Source organism: Oryctolagus cuniculus, chromosome 6 (assembly GCF_964237555.1).
Source record: "Oryctolagus cuniculus chromosome 6, mOryCun1.1, whole genome shotgun sequence".
NCBI lineage: Eukaryota > Metazoa > Chordata > Mammalia > Lagomorpha > Leporidae > Oryctolagus > Oryctolagus cuniculus.
This window is the reverse complement of record NC_091437.1, coordinates 129,604,452-129,626,429: the sequence shown is the minus strand read 5'-3', so window position 1 is coordinate 129,626,429 and position 21,978 is coordinate 129,604,452. Positions and strand designations below refer to the sequence as shown.

General features: G+C 41.1%; 1 protein-coding gene across 10 annotated transcripts in view; it reads left to right on the top strand.

Moving 5' to 3' along the window:
- Window positions 1-21,978, top strand: part of DPYS (dihydropyrimidinase) — a 111,215-nt gene that overhangs the window by 12,910 nt on the left and 76,327 nt on the right. For all 10 annotated transcript variants that reach the window (XM_051844759.2, XM_051844755.2, XM_051844758.2 and 7 more), the window contains exons 2-4: window positions 3,523-3,681; window positions 6,441-6,620; window positions 8,780-8,969. In XM_051844759.2, coding sequence (XP_051700719.1) covers window positions 3,523-3,681; window positions 6,441-6,620; window positions 8,780-8,969 — 529 coding nt within the window. The remainder of the gene's footprint in view (window positions 1-3,522; window positions 3,682-6,440; window positions 6,621-8,779; window positions 8,970-21,978) is intronic.

The window sequence follows — 21,978 nt, the reverse complement described above, 5'->3', positions numbered from 1 at the left end:
ACCACTTTAATTAACAGAGCTTCTGTTAGAATAAATACTCTTCGTCCACAAGGGATGTCTGTTTTGCATTGGAAAGACCCTTGGAGGAAGAGACGATTCATCTGTATTCAAATAAAAATACAGAGCCTGATTTTTTTCTAGTATTGTCATTACAACAATAAAGGTTTCTTAGGAAATACAAGTATGTATTGTTTTGCCGTGAATGAGGTGTTGCTATGTAAAGGTGGAGACAAAGTACAGGATTTCATATAAAAAGTGAGATTTTAAACAAGAAAATCAGAGTAAGGCCAAGTGACTTAGGAAAAATTTAGAAAGACTGGAAATAAGCCAGAAAAAGGAGGTAGAGCAGCACTGTTCTCCTACCAAGTATGGATGGGGAGACTGGGGCGGGGGAGGGGGGGGCTGTGCAGGGAAGCCAAGGGGGTGTTTGAAAAGGGGGCTAGGAAAGAGGCTGGCGACACTTCTCCTCCTGTGTTGTAACGTGACCGTGATTCTGGCACTGAGATAGATGGAGGGGAAGTGAAAACATTCAGACTGCAATGGTGGCACCAAGGCTGTTGAGGCACCCTGAGCTGAAGTTCACAAAGTCCCTGCTGGGAGTCAAGTTCTACAAAGCACAGAGTGCCCATCACCTCAGCTTAATCCTCCCAAGTGCCTGTGTGTGTCCTCACTGCAGAGGAGCCAGAGGCGCGCAGAGGTTAAGGAATTGCTCAGGAGACCAGCGCTAATCAGGCCCGACTGAGCTTCGTCTGCCCTCATGGTTCCCCATCCACGTCAGAGCTTGTTTTCTTCACTTGCTTCCTCTGAATATGACAGTTAAAAGCATGTGAACCCCTCTTGTGGTTTTACTTTAAATGAAATCATTTTAAGTATTGAGCCAAAGGTATTCGATTCATAATTTTAAAATTAGCCATGATAATAATGTAATATGATATGCCAAGGGGTATACTGAGAGTTGAGACAGGATCCAGGACTTATACACCATGTTAAGAAGATGAAACTTTGGAGGAAGGCATTGTGGTACAGTGGGTAAAGCTGCCGCCTGCAATGCTAACATCCCATATGGGTGCCAGTTCGTGTCCCAGCTTCTCCACTTCCAACCCATCTCCTTGCTGATGACCTGGGAAAAGCAGCAGAGGATAGCCCCATCCCCCACTTGGGAGACCCATATGAAGCTCCTAGCTCCTGGCTCTGGCCCAGCTCAGCCCTAGCCGTTATGGCCATCTGGGAAGTGAACCAGCAAATGGAAGGCATTCTCTCTCTCCCTCTCAACTCTTACTTTCAAATAAATAAATAGATTTTTTTTTTAAAAAAATGAAACTTATTCCAGAGGCAGTGAGAAGTATTGACACTTATTTTTTTACTTTTCAAATTTTTAATTTTTTGATTGACATGAAATAATTGTACATATTCCTGGGTACAATGTGCTGTTTCATTGCATGCATAACTTGCGTGGTGATCAAATCAGGGCAATCAGCATATTCACTACCTCAGTTATCCCTTCTTTATGGTGGGAATATTAAAAATCCTCTGTTCTAGCTATTTTGGAATATATAATGTGCAAGTGCTGACTACAACCACACTACTGTGCAATAACCAGTACACCCTCCTTCTAATTGTCACTTTGTACCCCTCCATCCACCTCTGCCCAGTCCCCCATTGCCCTTAATCTTTGGAGTGATGTGGTCATATCTGTGCTTTGGAAACTTCCCTCTGACGTGAGGGGTTTGCATTGACAGAGGTGGGAGCAGAACAGGAGTGATAAAGACTAATGGAGACTGTGTTCAGATAGTCAAAGTGAGAGACAGGAAGGGTCTCAGGGCAGGGAAAATAGATACTGGGGCCGATAATCAAAGAAACATTAAGGAGTCACCAGCAGCTCTGGCTGTGGGAGATGGAGACAAAGCTGGAAGTGTGTGAGGCTCCAGGATCTCTGAGCATCACATGGCAAATGGAGACACAGGACTGTGGGGAGCAACTGAGACTAGACTAAGTTACTGGAATTAAGACTTATTCTATGCATCTGCTCTCCCACAATATGGCGCTGGGGAGGAGTAAACTTCTACGCAGCTGCCTCGCCAATTTGGCTGACGAGTGGCAGGAGCCGATCCTGCTCCTGATTGGAGGAGAGCAGCGTGCTCAGCGTGTGGGTAGCAGAGTTGGGATTGGTGGAAGAGGACTATAAAGGAAGACAGAGACAACATGCACCAGGAACATCTGAGGAACCCCTGAGAGCTGGCCAGCGGTGTGCCTGTGCCGTTCCTCCGCGGAAGTGGGGAAAGCAGCGGGGGGGTGCCGCCCCTCCACGGAGGTGGAGGGGTCGGCAGCTAACCCGGGACGGCGTCATTCCTCCACGAATGAGGGAACGGCAGCTAACCCGGGAAGGGCCGAGCAGACAAAAGAACAGCGCAGGGTCCTGTGTCGTTCCTCCGCGAATGGGGGAGCGACACAGGACTCCAGGACGGAGCCTCATAAAATGGAATTTGACAAGATTGAGGTTTCTTGAAGAAAAATGTTTCAATCTTTTCCACTTTTCCATTTTGGTTTTGCTTTACAGTCTTCATTCTGCTTTCTTTGTGTCAAAGCCATTTTATTTTTAAATTTCATGTATTTCCATTTTATTTGAAAGGGAGAGAGAGAGAGTGTGTGAGTGAGTTCTTCCATCCACTGGTTAACCCTCCAAATGTCCTCAAGCAGAAGCCAGCAGTCTAAAACACAATCTGGATCTCTTATATGGATTACAGGGACCCAGTGACTTAAGCCAAAACCTTCTGCCTCCTGGGGTGTGTATTAGCAGGAAGCTGTAATCAAAAATGGAGCTGGAGCAGGGGCCAGTGCTGGGACTTAGCGGGTAAAGCAGCCACCTGTGCCCCTGGCAGCCCATTTGGGTGCCGGTTCGAGTCCTGGCCACTCCACCTCCAATCTGGCTCTCTACTATGGCCTGGGAAAGCAGTGGAAGGTGGCCCAAGTCCTTGAGCCTCTGCACCTGCTGGGGAGATTTGGAGGAAGCTCCTTGTTCCTGGCAGCGGATTGGCCCAGCTCTGGTGTTGTAGCCATTTGGGGAATGAATCAACGGACGGAAGACCTCTGTCTCTCTCCCTCTCTGCCTCTACCTCTCTGTAATTCTGCTTTTCAAATAAATAAATCTTAAAAAAAAAAAGAAAGAAATGGAGCTGGGACTTGAACTCAGTCACTTCAATACAGGACTAGGGCATCCCAAGCAGTGTCTTAACTGCCATACCACACTTCTGCCACCAAAGCCATCTTCATCTTTCAGATCTATTACTATTATTATTGTTGTTGTTGTTGTTTTGCAGAAACAATTCTAGCAGTTTTCATACTTCAAACTTTACACAAAACCCATTCGTGTCTCTCTGGGTCTTTCAAACAGGCGGCATCTTGGTGCAGGTGCCCAGTCCCTTCGCGATTGTCCAAAGGCTTGCAAATGCACATTGCTCAGGGTGGTCAAGGCTTTCACCAGAGCACTCATGTCCGCTTGGTGGCTCCCTCTTGTGATTCCAGGCTGCCCTGGCCGGAGGCACCACCATGATCATCGATTTTGCCATTCCTCAGAAAGGAGGCTCCCTGATCGAGGCCTTCGAGACCTGGCGCGGCTGGGCTGACCCCAAAGTCTGCTGTGACTACAGTCTTCACGTGGCGGTGACGTGGTGGAGTGACCAGGTAAGGCGCTGCAGCTCCGCTTTGTTCTACTTGGTGGCCTGCTCCTTGCCCTGCACAAACGGATGCTGTGGAAACCCAAGAACCCGGTGACACTGGTTGCTTTCCAGTGACAGGAAGTCAGTGGTGCAGGGAAGAGTGCCCATTGCACAGTCTGGTTCTTTTTTAAATTTTGAACCCAGTGAAACAAATCACATGACGATAAGTCATTTATGCTTATTCACAACATCTCTCCTGATCTTTAATCTGCGAATTACAGATGCTTTAAATATAATTTTTAAAATGTGTGTATTTATGTATTCGAGAGAGACAGGGCATGTTTCCATTCACTGGTTCACTTTCCAAATGCCCACAACAGCCAACCCTGGGAGCACAGTCCAGGTCTCCCAGGTGGGTGGCAGGAACCCAGCTACTTAGCCCTTACCTGCTGCCTCCCGGAATCTGCACCAGCAGGAAACTGGAGGAGGGGGTGGAGGAGCCCTGAGTAGGATTTGAGTGTCTTAACTGCCAAGCCAGATGCCTGCCCCTTAATGTAATTTAAAAGTGCTGGTTTCTCTTTTTCTCAGCTTTGACATCCTGAGAACCTTTAAAAAGAATATTTCCCCATAGATGAGAAATTCGTCAGAAATGTTTCATTTCTGGAGAACAGTCAATCTCGATGCCTCTACCCACATTCCCGACCCTTCTTGGGAGAAAAAGGGACAAAAGCTCCGGCCTCCCCAGCTGCCTCCTGACTCAGGGCTCTTCCTGCACTGCTCTGCTGACGTTATCCCTGGTAGGCACTCATTCTAGAACTCTGCCAGCCTTGGTCCATGAATTACTTGGGCACTGCAGAAATAATAGCATGATTCAGAGAAAAAGGACTGTTTGGGGAGATGTCAAAATACATTGACTTCTCCCCATCTAACGTGTTTTGTGCTTTTGAAGAAACTTTTTCTTGGGATTTTTTTTAAAAAAGATTTATTTATTTACTTGAAAGTCAGAGTTACACATAGAGAGAAGGAGAGGCAGAGAGAGAGAGAGAGAGAGAGAGAGAGAGAGAGAGAGAGAGATCTTCCATCCACATCCCAATTGCCCTCAGCAGCCAGAGCTGAGCCGATCCGGAACCAGGAGCCTCTTCCGGATCTCCCACGTGGGTGCAGGGGCCCAAGGACTTGGGCCATCTTCTCCTGCTTTCCCAGGATAGCAGAGAGCTGTATTAGAAGTGGAGCAGCTGGGTCTTGAACTGGTGCCTATATGGGATGTCAGCACTGCAGGCAGTGGCTTTACCCGCCACACCACAGCTCCGGTCCCTTTCTTAGGATTTAAATCCCATGTTTTTGCACATTGGTCTTAATTCAGAAATGCTTTTAGTAGAAGGGTTCACTATAGTGACATGATTTAAGTAACATGTTCTCACCACCCCTTCAAAATCAGGCTTTGGACACCAAGTTAATATAAAACAAGTAATCAATCTTTAACAGACAATTTGGCATACAAATAGCAAGGTGTATAGTACTCAGCTGTGGTTAAATTTTCTCCAAAAAAAATGCCATTCTAAGTGATGCCCCTCATCTCTGTTATGTCTTTCCCTATTTCCCTCCCTCTCTTTCTTTCTTCTTTTCTCTTTTTTTGACTATGATCAATAATCCTATGCTTAAATATATATAGCTATTTTTGTATATATATATATTTGTTATATAGCTATTTGCATGTTCTTTTAACATAGGGAAATTTAAACAATTTTATTTGTACAAATCTACTGATGTTTCCTTTGATGTTTTGATCCTTTTTGAGACTTGAATTGGACCTGTGAAGGCAATTTCTGAGTTTTGACTGTAACTTGCTCCTTGCCCTTGGCAACCTTGAAAGACCCTGAGATGTTCGACTGTTCCATTTTCTTGGGAGCAGCCAGCACTCATCTCCTAGGGCTGCCAGTCATCACCTGGCTGCACTGGCTCCACGGCTGAACCATAGATTTCTCAGAATTTCTCAGGCAAGCCTGGGTCAATCGACATCTCTTTTTTATTGTTGTTGTTACCATTATTATAATTATTATTAGAAAGGCAGGAAGACAAACCAACACAGATCTTCTACCAGCTGGTTCACTCTCCACATACCTGCAGTAGCCAGGACTGTGCCAGGCCAAAGCCAGGAGTCTAGAACTCAGTCCAGGTCTCCCATGTGGATAGCAGGGATCCAGCCATTTGAGCCCTCACAGCTGCTTCCCAGGGTGTGCACTGGCGGGAAGTTGGAACAAGAAACGGAGCCAGAACTCAAGCCCAGACACTATAATGGGCCATGTAGGTGTCCAATGCAGTGTCTTAACCACCACACCAGAATGTCTTTCTCTCCATTTATATTCTCTCCTCCCCTTTAAAACCATCCTGTGGTCTTCAGACTGGAGCCAGAACCTGTACCTCATATTAGCTTTGATTTCTTCTAGATGCACGATTGCTTCTGTTGCTGCCACATGGCTTCATCTTTACTTTCTTGAATAATTTCCTCAAGTAAGGAAACAGATGCAGATAATCTTATAGCCAGGTAGAGAACTGAAATACTTTGGGGAAAGCAATTAACTTCTTCATGATTTAAAAGTATCAGAATAGCAGCACTCACTCAGATGAAGTGGGGTCTAAGTGGGGAGGGAGGTTGATCAAGGCCTTCACTGCATTCTTCTGGAACTAAACTGGTTTTCTGGTTTTACTTAGTTCTCTTCCAAGTTCAACCTTGTGGCAAATGTTGAAATTACCAAAGAGTGACATGTTGTTGTTCCCTTTTAGGTTAAGGAAGAAATGAAAATCCTAACTCAAGAGAAAGGTGTTAATTCTTTTAAGATGTTTATGGCCTATAAAGACCTGTACATGGTGGGAGACGTGGAGCTGTATGCGGCCTTCTCACGGTGCAAGGAAATTGGAGCCATTGCTCAGGTCCATGCAGAGAACGGAGACTTAATTGCAGAGGTAAGGGCCCAGCATTGTGGCATAGCAGGTAAAGCCACCGTCTGTGATGCCAGGATCCCATATGGGTGCCAGTTTGTATCCTGGCTGCTCCATTTCTGATCCAGCTCCCTTCTAATTGCCTGGGAAAAGCAGTAGATGATGGCCCTAGTACATAGTTTCCTGACATCCATGCGGGAGACCCAGATGATGCTCTCAGCTTCAGGCTGGCTCAGCCCTGGCCATTGCAGCCATCTGGGGAGTAACCAACAGATGGAAGATTCTCTCTCTCTCTCTCTTTCTCTTCAGGTGGCATCGTGTGCACTGGAATGAGGATTTCCCTGTTTCACACCAGCTCCCTCTGTTAGATGACAAACTTGTCTGGTCACAACAACCCACTGATACTTTCCTTTGTGTCCCCCAGCACGGTTGCATGCTTTGCTTTTTTAGTGGCTCCCGCTGTTGCTATAGAAATGCCTTGGTGTCGGCCAGCGCCACGGCTCACTAGGCTAATCCTCCGCCTGCAGCGCTGGCACACCGGGTTCTAGTCCCGGTTGGGGCGCCGGATTCTGTCCCGGTTGCCCCTCTTCCAGGCCAGCTCTCTGCTGTGGCCCAGGAGTGCAGTGGAGGATGGCCCAAGTGCTTGGGCCCTGCACCCCATGGGAGACCAGGAGAAGCACCTGGCTCCTGCCATTGGATCAGCGCAGTGCGCTGGCCACGGCGGCCATTGGAGGGTGAACCAACGGCAAAGGAAGACCTTTCTCTCTGTCTCTCTCTCTCTCACTGTCCATTCTGCCTGTCATAAAAAAAAAAAAAAAGAAATGCCTCGGTGTGGACAGCACCAGTGTGGTCTGATTAGATAGATTTTCAGAGCCGAAGCTTTCCGAATCCTGGGTATTAAGATGTGCTCTGGAGGAATCTAGATGATATTTATTTCTCATGTTCATTCCATTATTAATGCCCAAAGGGGACTCCAGCTGCAAGATTTAAGCAGCTGTCTCTTATCCTTCATAGGAGCTGCTTTTTTTTTTTCCTTTCTCAAGGCTCAGCTCCCATTAAAGAAAGTCAGGTTGAAATGCAGTTGCCAGAAGGCAGAGAGGAATAATGAGATGAGAGCATTGGCTGTCAAATCAAAAAGGTGGCATTTATATTTACTTTTTAATTTTCAAATCAACTTATTTATTTGAAAATGGAGGTGGGGAGAGAGAAAGAGATCTTCCATCTGCTGATTCACTCCCCAAATACCCACAACAGCCAGGGTTGGGTCAGGCTGAAGTCAGGAACCTGGAACTCAGACTTGGGTCCTCCTTGTGAGTATCAGGGGCCCAACTACTTGAGCCATCACCTGCTGTTTCTCAGGGTCCCCAGCAGCAGGAAGTTGGAATCGGGAGTGGAGCTCGGACTCAAACCCAGGCACTCCAATATGAGATGCACCGAGCCCAGAAGCGTCTTAATTCCTATGCCCAATGTCTGCCCCAGACACGAGTTTAAATTTGACTCTTCCTCTGCCTAAATGTGTGACACTGGGAAAGTCACTTCACTGCTTCCAGTCTTGATTTCCTGCCTGTTTTTCTAAGATAAAAAGGAGTTTGAAGAGGGGACTGGTGCCTATCTTCATATTCTCACCTTTTCTTTTTAATTTAGTTAATTTATTTTCACTTCATTTGAAAGAGACGGAGATAGACACAAAGAGATCTTCCACTCAATGGGTTCACATCCCAAATGCCTACAACAGTCAGGGCTGGGGCAGGCTGAATCCAAGAACCCATAACTTGATCCAGGCTTCCCACATGGATGGCAGGAATCCCAGCATACCTGAGCCGTCACCTGCTGCTTCCCAGGGTACACACAAGTAGGAAGCTGGAGCTGGCAGTAGAGCCCGGACTCAAACCCAGGCACTCTAATATGGGATGTGAATGTTCCTAGTTGGCATCTTAACCACTGCCCCAAACGCCTGCCCCCTTTGTCACCTGTTCAATTAGAAGAACTCGATAGTGAAATGTGCATACGGAAAATGAACATATACTATCAGAATGTTAAATTATTTTTACTCCACACACCCTGTATACACACATATACATACACCCTAAAAGCCTGACAGTGCATTTAACTTACAATAAAATAAGGTGTTTGTCATCAGTAAACCTCCTTGCTGTCTGTTTCTGTTCCTGATGTCTTTTTAGGGAGCAAAGAAGATGCTGGCTTTGGGAATAACAGGCCCTGAAGGCCACGAGCTGTGCCGCCCAGAGGCAGTGGAGGCAGAGGCCACGCTGAGAGCCATCACCATTGCCAATGCTGTGAATTGCCCCCTGTACATCGTGCATGTGATGAGCAAGTCTGCAGCCAAGGTCATAGCCGATGCAAGGAGAGATGGTAAATCCCGACTGTAGCCCCCTTCTAATGCAGCGTTAGCTAAAGAGTCAGGTAAAATACATGTCACCTCTGCCTCTGCGAAAGTTGCATGTGGTTTCCATTGCTTTTCCACCTCCCTCTTTAGAAGCATCCTGTTTGTCCATCCCTATGCTCTTCTTCATGGCTGCCCCTCTTTATTCAGGTTCTTTATTCTGCATCCCTGGAATTTCAAGCCATTTCCTTAAGCCATATGTCCACACCCTCAACATCACTACCAGCCACATTTGAATCTAACAGTTAAATGCAAAGCTCTCTGATTAATAGCAAGTTTCCCTATATCTTAGACACCCTCACTTATCCTCCAATACCTGAATCTGGGCAGTACAGGACACCAGTAGATGCTGAACACATTTCTCTTGAATGTAGTTGATTTGTCTGCCAGCAGTTTGTGCACATTGGAGTAATTGAAATAATTATTCACATTATCTTATGATGATTGTTTTAAGACATTAAATTTACCCCCAAATTGCCCAATTGCCTCAGTTTTCCAGTTCAACAGCGTATGTAAATTGGCATCTTAAAAGAAAGTAATAATCTCATATGTTTGATAAGAATTGAGAAGGGAAATAATTTTTGTTAATTTGCCAGGACTGATCGAAGAAGGGTGGAAAGCAAATAAGGTACATTTTATTCAATGACAAACTCATAGGAGCTTCTATTATCTCACCTGTAGGAGCACAGATGATGAGAAACAGTATTGTAAATCGCCATCTTGACTAATTTTGTTTATTTTACTGAAACTAACTGCATTTATAGAGCACAGTATAAAAGCTACAAAAATGAATTTGGCAAGTCTATAACTGATGATGACATAGATTTTGTCAAAATTGCTCCTTGCTGATGAAGGTTCAATAAGGATTTTGTGCAAGTTCTATGCATTTTAAAAATGTGATCTAGAATATTCTGTGTTGTTGAGTCAGCTCAGTTTCATAGGAGTTATTAAGATCTTACTATCAACTGATGTTACTATCAACCATTTCTCATTGCTCCCCTGTGCCTCCACACACAGCAGAGATGCAGTACACATGGAAGAACCTTAAAGGAATAGCCCTGTGCTGCCATTTTAGTGATAGTATTAAATTTTCCCCACCAGATGGTGCTGTTGCCAACTCTATGGAATCCATTGCTCTGTAATTTGTTTTCTGCATTAAGTTGTATGCCATGATCACAATGTTAGAAAATGATTTAAAGGACAGTAAAATTGGCAGAAATGGCCAATCTGAACCCAATGGCAAGCTATCATTTTTAGTGTCTGTCAGGAAGCAGTTTCTTGATCTCGGGCATTGATTCTACATTGGGTAGAATCCCTTCAGAAACAGAGCAGAGCTCTAAGAAGGTTTCAGAATACATATCATGGCAGTAAACTATACAAGCATTTCAGTTTTATTTTAAGCTATATGAGGATTTTTAGTTTCATTTGTTGAATATGTAAAACGTTTACATGATCCAAAAGTCAAAATTATACATTAAAAGTATATATTCTCCCTTGTTGCCAGAGCCTTCAGGCACATAGCCTTTAGGCCACCCGCTCCCTGCTTTCCTGCCTGCCTGCTTGCTGTAAGTGGCTCAGTCCTGGCCTACTCTCTGCTTGGTATGGACCCAACGTAGCCTCTAGACCTCGTTTTCTCCCCTAAAGAAAGCCCGCACTCTCCTGTGCATTTCTGTAACTGAATACAAGCTTAAAAACTTTTAAAAAAGCATATATTCTCAGGTAAGTCTTACTTTCTTTAACACTTTCTTCCCACACTGTAAGTAACTGTTTTTATTCATTTATTTCTGGCCTACTTCTCTTTACAAAACAATAAGTGTATATAAATATTTATTATTTGTAATATGTTATTTAGAATAAAAAAATGTATAAATACTATTTATAATTATATGGGTATATATTATTTCCCTCTTCCTTATACAAAAGGCAGTATACTATACACAGTGTCTGACATCTTGCTTCTTTTTCTTTGCCTTTGAAAATGTCTCAAAGGTCATCTCACATAAAATAGATTTTAGTCCTTCCCTTTCATAAGCAAAAACAATGTGCCAGTGTATTCATTCAACAAGTCCCTTATTGGTGGACATTTTGTTTTTTTCCAATCTTTAGCAACAGCCTCATGCATATGCTACCTCATATTTGTTGAGGGCATATTGGTTTTCTATGGTTACTGCAATGAATTGCCACAGCTTCAAGACTTAAAACAACATGCATCGTTTTACCGTTCCAGATGTTAGAAGTCTGAAATAGGTCCCACTGGGCTAAAATCAAGATGTCAGCAAAGCCGTGTTCCTTTCTGGAGGCTCCAGGGCAGGACTCTTTTCCTACCTTTTCTAGCCTCTAGAGGCTGGCGACATTCCTGGGCTCACGGCCCCTTCCTCCAACCTCAAAGCCCACGTGGTGGGCTGCACCCTTCTCGCATCTCACTTTTCTGACGGTCTCTCCTGCCTCCTTCTTCTTCTCTAAGGATCCTTGGGTTATACTGAGCCCTCCTGACAAATTCAGAATAATATTCCCATCTCAAGGTATATTAATTTAATGCAATTGTATAGTTCCTTTTCTGTTTAAGATAAACAATTCGCAGGTGATGGGGATTAAGAGGTAGACATCTTTGGGATACTTTTGTTCTGCCTTGCACGACGGCTGTCTTCAGAGTAGATGCCTAGAAGTTAGACTGCTGGTTTAACAGAGGGATGCATATGTAATTTTTTTGTCTAATGCTAAGTTTCTTCCCAAAAGTATTATAAATATGAAATATTTAAAATATCACTCCAAATGACTTTCATGGAAAGTTCATCCACCCTGACAGCACTCATTTATTATCTAACATGATTTCTGAACATGAAAAAGCAAAGACCTGTTGTCATCTTTTTTGAATAGGGAGTAATTCTTTCCACCTTACAGATTTATAATGTGAGAGTTTCTTGTCTGTAAATACCTTTGCCGGTATGTTCTATCTATCTTCTGGGGCTTTGACACCCACAGTATGGTCCCTAGAATGCAGCATTGGCATTCTGGGAGCTTGTTCGACATGCAAAGCCTTGGACCACATCCCAGACCTGCTGAATCATAATATGCACTTATAACTAGAGTCTGGGTAATTTGTATGTATATTAAAGTCAGAATCACTGCTCCAGGAGGCACAAAGAACATCCAATTATTGATTACCTCCATTGTGGTGACCTAGATATACAATTGGACAATTTGATATTATTGTCCAGTTGCCAACTGTATACTCAGAAGAGAAGCATCCTGATTATAGCAACTAACATTGTTGAGTGCTTAATATATGCATAGCATATGGTAATATTTAATATATTTTAATCTCATTTTGGGCTTTTCTAAACATGATCACATCAATGTATTTTAATAGACATCTTCCTTTTTTATTTCCCCAAAAACCTTTTATTTAAGGAATACAAACTTAATGCATTTCATAGCTACAACATGAAGAACATAGTGATTCTTCCCACCGTACCCACTCTCCCACCCACACTAGCACCCCTCTTCCTCCTCCCTCTCCTATACCCATTCTTATTTTTTACTAAGATCTATTTTGAATTAACTTTATACATATATGATTAACTCTATACTAAATAGAGAGTACAATAAATAGTATGAATAAAAAGAACTGTTCCTCAACAGTCGAGACAAGGGCTGTTCAAAGTCATTGCATTTCAAGGTATCGATTTCACTTCTATAGATTACTTTTCAGTTGCTCTATTAGTTATCACAGATCAGGGACAACGTATGCTATTTGTCATTTTTGGACAGGCTTATTTCACGAAGTATGTTGTTTTCCAGTTTCATCCATTTTGTTGCAAACAACAGGATTTCTTTTTTTTTTTTTTTTAAACTGTGTAGTATTCCATGGTGTACATACAGTTTTTAGTTGACAGGCATTTGGGTTGATTCCATATCTTAGCTATTGTGAATCAAGCTGCAATAAACATGGAGGTACAGATCACCCTTTCATATGCTGATTTCATTCCTCGGGTAAATTCTGAAGAGTGGGATGGCTGGGTCATATGGTAGATTTATATGCATGTTTCTGAGTTATCTCCATACTGTCTTCCACAGTGGTTGTACCAATTTACATTCCCACCAACAGTGGATTAGGGTATCTTTCTCCCCACATCCTCACCTGCATTTGTTGTTTGTTGATTTCTGTATGAAAGCCATTCTAATGAAGGTGAGGTGAACCTCATTGTGGTTTTGATTTGCGTTTCCCTGACAGCTGGTGATCCTGAGCATTTTTTCATGTGTCTGTTGGCCATTTGGATATCCTCTTTTGAAAAATGCCTGTGTAAGTCCTTTGCCCATTTCTTAACTAGATTGTTTTGTTGTTGTTGAGTATCTTATTATTATTATTATATAGTCAGGTTATTAATCCTTTATCAGTTTGCAAATAATTTCCCCAATTCCATCAGTTGCCTCTTCACTTTGCTGAGTGTTTCTTTTGCAGTTCAGAAGCTTCCCAATTTGTTGTAGTCCCATTTGTCAATTTTGGTTTTGATTGCCTATGCCTCAGAGGTCTTTTCCAAGAACTCTTTGCCTATGCCACTGTCTTGCAGGGTTTCCCCAATGTTCTCTAATAATTTGGGTCATAGATTTAGGTCTTTAATCCATTTTGAATGGATTTTTGTATAAGGTGTAAGGTAGGGGTCTTGCTTTATACTTCTGCCTATGGAGATCCAGTTTTCCCATTTGTTGAAGGGATTGTCCTTGCTCCAGGGATTGATTTTACCTCCTTTGTCAAAGACAAGTGGGTTGTAGATGCGTGGGTTGATTTCTGGCATTTGTATTCTGTTCCATTCATCTATTCATCTGTTTTTGTACCAGTACCAGGCTCTTTTTATTATGATTGTAGTATGTCTTGAAATCTGGTATTGTGATGACTCTGGCTTTGTTTTTGTTGTATAAGATTGCTTTAGCTATTTGGGGTCTCCTGGGTTTCCATATGAATTTCAGCATCATTTTTTCTAGATCTTAGAAGAATATCCTTGGTATTTTGCATTGAACCTGTAATTCGCTTTTGGTAGTATAGAAATTTTGGTGATATGGATTTTGATTCTTCCAACCATAAACATAGAGGATTTTTCCATTTTTTGTATATTCTAATTTTTTCTTTACTGCTTTGTTTTTTTTTTAAGATTTATTTATATTTATTTGAAAGTAAGAGTTAGAGAGAGAGAAAGAGAGAGAGAGAAGTCTTCCATCCTATGGTTCACTCCCCAAATGGCTGCAATGGCCAGAGCTGCGCCATTCTGAAGCCAGGAGCCAGGAGCTTCTTCCAGATCTCCCACATGGGTGCAGGGGCCCAAGGACTTGGGCTCTACTGCTTTCCCAGGCCATAGCAGAGAGCTGGACAGGAAGTGGAGCAGCTGGGTCTCGAACCAGCACCCATATGGGATACCAGCACTGCAGGCCATGGCGTTAACTCACTGTGCCACAGCACCGGCCCCTTCTTTACTGCTTTGTAATTCTCATAATACAGATCTTTGACAATCTTGGTTAAATTTATTCCATTAGCTATTTTTATAGCTATTGTGAATAGATTAATCTTAGAAGTTCTTTCTCAGCCATGGCATTGTCTGTGTAAACAAAGGCTGTTGATTTTTATGTATTGATTTTATATCCTGCCACTTTACCAAGCTCTTCTATGAGTTCCAGTAGTCTCTTAGTAGAGTCTTTTGGATACCCTATATATAGAATCATGATATCTGGCAATAGACATAGTTTGACATCCTTCCCAATTTGTACCCCATTGATTTATTTTTCTTGCCTAAAGGCTCAGACTAAAACTTCCAGGACTATATTGAATAACAACAGTGAGAGAGAGCATCCTTGTCTGGTTCCAGATCTCAATGGGAATGCTTCCAGCTTTTCCCCTATTCAATAGGATACTGGCCATGGGTTTGTCATAAATTGCCTTGATGGTGTTGAAGAATGTTCCTTCTATACCCAATTTGCTTAAAGTTTTCATCATGAAAGGGTGTTGTATTTTATTAAATTCTTTCTCTGCATCTATTGAGATATTCATATGATTTTTAGTCTTCAGTTTGTTGATGTGATTTATTACATTGATTGATTTGCAAATGTTGAACCATCCCTGCACACCAGGGATAAATCCCACTTGATCCGGGTGAATGATCTTTCTGATGTGTTGTTGGATTAGATTGGCTAGAATTTTGTTGAAGATTTTTGCATCTATGTTCATCAGGGAAATTGGTCTATAGTTCTCTTCCTTTGTTGCATCTTTTTCAGGTTTGGGGATTAAGGTGATTCTGGCTTATAGAAGGCATTTTGGAGGATTCCCTCCCTTTCAATTGTTTTGACTAGCTTGAGAAGAATTGGAGTTAATTCTTCTTTAAATGTCTGGTAGAATTCAACAGTGAAGCCATCAGGTGCTGGATTTTTCTTTTTGGGGACGGTCTTTATTAGTGATTTAATTTCTGTCTTGATTATTGGTCTGTTTAGGTTTTCTGTGTCTTCATGGCTCAATTTAGTTAGGTTGGATGTGTCCAGGAATTTGCCCATTTCTTCTAGATTTTCCAATTTGTCTGCATAGAGCTGTTTATTATAATACCTGATGATTCTTTTTATTTCTGTGGTATCTGTTGTTACATTTCCTTTTTCATCTCTAATTTAATTGATTTGGGTTTTCTACCTCTTTTTGGTTAATTCAGTCAATGGTGTGCCAATTTTGTTTATAATTTCAAGAAACCAGCTTCTCATTTTGCTAACTTTTGTATTTTTTGTTTCAATTTTGTTTACTACTTCTCTAATATTAATTATTTTTATCTCCTACTAGTTTTTGGTTTGATTTATTATTGTTTTTCTAAGTCCTTAAGAGGCATAATTAGCTCCTTTATTTGGTGCCTTTCCAGTTTCTTGATGTAGGCACCAATTGCAATAACTTTTCTGTTAATACTGCTTTTGCTGTATCCCATAAGTGTTGATATGTTGTATTGTCTTTATTCATTTCCAGAAATTTTTTTATTTCTCTTTTGATTTCTTCAATGAACCACTGTTCATTCAGGAGCATGTCATTCAGTGTCCATGTGTTTGCATATGTTCTAGAGATTTCTTGAGTTGTTTATTTCCAGCTTCATTCTATTGTGGTCTGAGAAGATGAATGGTATGATTTCAATTTTTTTGAATTTGCTGAGACTTGCTTTATGGCCTAGTATATGGCCAATCCTAGAGAAAGTTTCATGCACTGGTGAGAAGAATGCATATCCTGCAATTGTAGGATGAAAAGTTCTATAGGTATCTGTTACGTCCATTTGGTCTACAGTGTTGATTAACTCTGTTGTTTCCTCGCTGATTTTCTGCCTGGTTAATTTGTCCATTTCTGAAAATTGATTAGTGAAAATGCCCTGTTACAATTGTATTGGAGTCTATATCCTCCTTTAGATGCATTAACATTTCTTTTAAATAGCCAGGTGCTCTGTAATTAGGTTCATATACTTTATAATAGTTATATCCTCCTGTTGAATTGATCCATTAATCATTGCATAGTGTCCTTCTTTGTCTCTTTTAACAGCTTTTGTGTTAAAATCTATTTTGTCTGATACTAGGATAGCTGTTCCAGTTGTTTTTTGTTTCTGTTAGCATGAAATACCCTTTTCCATTCTTTCACTTTCAGTCTGTATGTATCTTTGTTGGTGAGTTGTGTTACTTGTAGGCAGCAAATAGATGGGTTTTGTTTTTTAATCCAGTCAGCCAGTCTGTATCTTTTAACTGGAGAGTTGAGGCCATTTACATTCAAGAGGACTATTAATAAGTAACGACTTCTCCCTGCCAGTTTTCCATAAGTATTCCTATTGTTTACTTTGCATTGCCTTTGTGCTTTTACTGGGAGAGATTCTGCCTTCACCTGCTAACATAGTGATGACCATGTTTCTGCGTTTCTATGTGTAGCACATCCTTAAGCATCTTTTGTAAGGCTGGACAGATGGTGACAAAATCTTTCAATTTCTGTTTGTTATGGAAAGTCTTTATTTCACCTTCATTCATAAATGAGAACTTTGTAGTGTACATCTGGGTTGACAGTTTTTTCTCTTAAGACTTGGAATAGATCTCGCCATTCTCTCCTAACCTGTAGGGTTTCTAATGAGAAGTCAGCTGTGAGTCTAATTGGAGATCCTCTGAGAGTAATCTGGCATTTCTCTCATGCACATTATAGAATCTTTTCTTTATGTTTTACTGTGGAGAGTTTTACTACAATGTGTCATGATAAAGATCTTTCCTGGTTGTGTCTATTAGGAGTCCTATGTGCTTCCCGTACTTGGATGTCCCTTTCTTTCTGCAAATTAGGGAGGTTTTCTGTAATTATTTCACTAAAAAGGCCTTCTAATCCATTCTCTCCATACCTTCAGGAACTTCTAAGACCTGTATGTTGGCCTGTTTGATAGTATCCCATAAATCTTCAATATTTTTTTTTTAGTTTTCTAATTTATTCTTTCTTTTTGGTCTGACTGTAAAATTTACAGAGGTTTGTTATCTCACTTATATATTCTTTCTTCTGCCTCACCAAGTCTGTTGTTAAGGTTTCCACTGCAGTTTTCATTTGACCTATATTCATTTCCAGCATTTCATTTTGATTTCTCTTTAAAATCTCAATTTCATGGAAAAAATTTCATTTATGTCATGTAATTATGGCATTGATTTATTTAATTCATGGATTTGCTTCTGATTACTTCTAAGTAATCCTATGATCAAGTTTTTGAAATCCATTTCTGGCATTTCTTCAATCTCTTCATCTTTGCATTCTAGTATTGAGGTGTTATATTCTTTTGGGATATCATGTTGTCTTTCTTATTCTTGTTTCTTGAATTGTGTTTATTTTAAGCATTTGTGGAGATACTTGTTGGTTTTTTTCCCCCTCTGTGGTGACTTTTATTTTTGGACTATACCTCTGTGGCTAGTGGAGTGTCCACTCTTTCAGTGAATACCCCAAGGTGTGTGCTGGGTGTGGCCAGGGAGCTTTGTTCAGTGCTAGACATTTCATGAAGACTATATTTAGCAATTGACCTTTTAAAAACTTACCTTCATATTCAAGACTGACCTTTGCTTCTGAAAAATTTCCTGCTATTAATTCTCCTGTATTCATTTTGCTTCCTTTTCCTGGGATTCCTTCATCATTGCCCATCAAAACATTTAATGATTTTCACCATTTTTTTTAAAAAACCTTTGAAATTGTACTGTATGGTTTAGGAAAATTTTGCAAGCTTTTCCTGCCCTTCTGATGATCTTTTGCTTTTGTAATCATACTGATATTTCCAAGAAAACTTCTTTTTTTCTCTGGCTGCTCTTTTTCCCAGGGTGGTTTATTCTCTTTTTATATTTTTCTTTTAATAGATGGATTATCTTACTGGCTTCTCTAAGAATATTAATGAAGATTTCTTTTTTAAAAAATCATCTTCTGTTTTCTGGATTATCTTTGATTTTTCCTGAGTCAATTTTTCAGTTTTTGAAAACCTAGATCCTTCTTTTTGTGCTTCTTGTACTTCTTTCCAATGTCTGTTCACTTCCCCACACCTCCCAATAGAACATGCATGCACATAAATTCACGATTTTCTATGCTTTGTTTCAAATAGTGGTGACATCACCCAGCAACTGAACTTGGAGCTTTACTTGTATATATTATAATTTGTTTCCCATTTACAGCTGAAAGATTCAGGATACTTTTATTGTTCAGTTTTCAGGCTAACTTATTTTAATTTTGTCTTAATAAAACTCAATTCTTTTATCCATGTTCCTGTATTTAGGGTATAAGTATTATTTTCATTTCAAACGTGAATAAACTGTTTTCTTCATACTTTTCATGAAAATATGTATCCTTTGTGGTTAGTTTTTTGTTTGGTTGTTGTTGGTTTCATTTGGTTTGATTTCAACTTTCCTTATAGTAGAAAGCTTTACTTCTCAGATTTATTTTTGAAAAATAACAAGTTTGCAAATTTGTGAAATATAAAATTCTCTTCCAGGGAGGTTTGGGATGTCTCATTTTCTATTTTATTTAGACTCTGTCTCCCATGTATTCCTCTTGTGTTTTAAAAGAAGGGAAGAAAGACCCCGTACAGCAACCACACTATCCCCAAATGGTGGCACTGGCTGCTGCAAGTCAGTGCTAAGCAAGAGAAAACCAAGTCTTGCTTGCGCTTGCACTGTGCGCTCCTGCCTAGTGCCTGGGGCTGTGGGAAGATGAATGCAGCTGATCAAGGTGGAAGCACATCTCAGCTTTCCTGCTGCTGTTTCTTGTACAGGGACATCCAAACATCCCATTGTCCTTCATTTTTAGAGCAAAATGAGCTTTAGAGCCAATTGCAAAGCCATTGAAAACTATCCACTCCAAAACATTTTGAAAAATTGAATTTCATGACTATAGGGAAAGTAACATTTCTGGAGTATATTAGTTCCCTGTGGTTGCCATCACAAAGTACCACAGGATAGCTGGCTTAGATACCAGAAATTTATTTTCTCTCAGTTCTGGAGTTTGGAGGCCTGAGATCAAGGTGTTGGGAGAGTTGGTTGTGGAAGAAGCCTGTGCTCACAGGGCCTCTTCTTGGCTTGCCTGTGGCCATCTGCTTCCCAGATCTGCACATGATCCCGCCACTTTTTGAGTCTGTGTCTACTAGCTCTTCCTATGAAAACTCCAGTCTTTGGGGTTTAGGACCCATGCTAATGGCCTCATGTTAACTTAATTTCCTCTAACTAGGTCTTATTTCCGTATCGTCTGAGGCACTGACAGAACTTCAGTATATGTATTTGATAAAAAAAACACCATTCAGTCTATATCTTGAAGTGACTCCACAGTCCCAGGAAGGCTCCCTGTAGTTTCACACACATGCATTGATTTGCCCTTCACACAATTGCCACATTAGAAGGATATTGTGATCTCATTTCATACATAAGAAACACTGACAGTAAGAGCAATAACTCACCTTATACAAGGTCACCAGCTAAAGATCAAATTTGAACATAAATCTGTGTGATCCATTCTACCAGACTTTTCCTATGCATTTTTCTCTCCATTTCTTTCTTCTTTTGTAAATGTGTTGTTGTTTTGAAGCAAAACAATGCCCAGGAAATTTCAACTTGTGCTTTTAGCTAGGAAAATGTATTTACTTATTTATTCATTTATTTTTATTTTGAATGGCAGACACAGAGAGAGAGGGAGAAATTGATAACACACACTCACACACACACACACACACGCAGATCTTCCATTTGCTGGTTCATTTCCAAAATGCCTACCTCAGCCAAGGTTTGGCCAGGCTTAAACCAGGAGCCTGAAAATCAATCCAGGTCTCTCACATGGTGGCTGGGACCACCCTACTTGAGCCATCACTTGCCACCTCCCAGGGTGTGTATTAGCAGGAAGCTGGATTGAAAGCAGAGCTGAGACTCTAACCCAGACACTCCGGTATGAAGTGTTAGCATCCCAGGTAGCATTTTGATGACTGTGTCAAATGTCCACCCAGGAATTGGTTTTTATAGTGTTTTTGGTTTCCTATTTAGTGGGTAGCATTTTTGCTCCTGGAAACCTATGCAGCTTCTCTGCCTTTTTCCACCTAAGGCCTTTAACAGATCTCATGACTCAGTAACGTACTGCGTGCAGATCCATTCCTGGTGTTAACATTGGCTCTTTTGCCTTTGTCTAATAAATGGGTTGTCTGGTGGGGGAGGGGGCTAGTCTGGATTGGGTTGACATGGTTCATTGTTTGAAATATTTAGAAACTCTCAGAGGGCAAGATGCCTTTGAGTGGGAGGTTACATCATAAGGGCAAAGTCTTTTTTTTTTTTTTTTTTTTTTTTTTTTTTTTTTTTTTTTTTTGGTTTTGAGCCAAAGGATGGGGAAGGAAAGGCTGTCTGTGGGTAGACAGAGTACTACTAATGTACAACTCACTGAGACAGTGGAAGGAGATTAATGGTGAGGGTGTCTCTATGTCCCAGGAGTTGTTGAAACCATCTGGTCTAGAGTGCAATCAAGAGACTATCAGGCTAAGAACGGATATAGCACTTTTCATTGCCAACCTGCTGAGCATAGTAAATAAAACCAGTAAGTGAATTGGAAAATTGCTCAGCCACATCTACAAATACCTTGTGGTTGACTTAAACATTTAAAAATACATGCTCTTTACCAAGAGATGAAAAATGATACTTTTCCTAGTAACACATCCTAATTCTGGCTATGTCACTAATTACTGAAGCATTCTTGGACAAATTAGTCTCATTGATTGTCAGTCTCTTTGTCAAACAAGTATGAAGATTGCTGTGAAGGTCAAATCGGCTCATAGGTGAGAGCTTTGCAGATTCTAGAGTGCTATGCAAGCTACTTATTTTATTGTTGCTTTATTTTAGCCTAATCCAACAGCACCCCTAATTAGTCTGAGTTGTCCATTTTGTTTATCCAGATTATCCAAACCTCCTATTTCCCCTGCCCTTTTTTTGCCTCTTGTATAATTTCCAATCCTCTGGAAATGTTTCAGGCCCTTGTGAAATAGAGGGAAGACTATTAGGAATGTGTGCTTGTTCATTTTTAAATTCTTGTATTTACTGCTGCTTAATGGAGAGATAGATGAAAACAGCCCAGTCAACAAGGAGGTGACTGTATACGCCAAAAAGTGGCCTGTCATATTTTAAAGGAGCTAAGCCATTCTAAGGAAATTACCTGTCATCTGGCTTCAAAACAGTTCTGGCAGACTCTTGGTAGATGCTGACACTTTTAATTTTCCCTGAGAGCTATTAAAATTGTAGGACTTTTGGAACCATATTCCCATATCACCTTGATGGGCCAAGTGATTGAATAGAGCATGTGATAAGGATCTTTCCTCTGTGATGAAGCACCGTGGAAAATCCTGAGCTGGCAACTCGTAAAGTGATTGCAGATCAAGTCTCTGAGTCCTCATTGTCCAAGCATCGGTAAGAAGTGCTCTTGGAATAGGAAGGTCTCTTTGTACTTGCAAAGGAAAT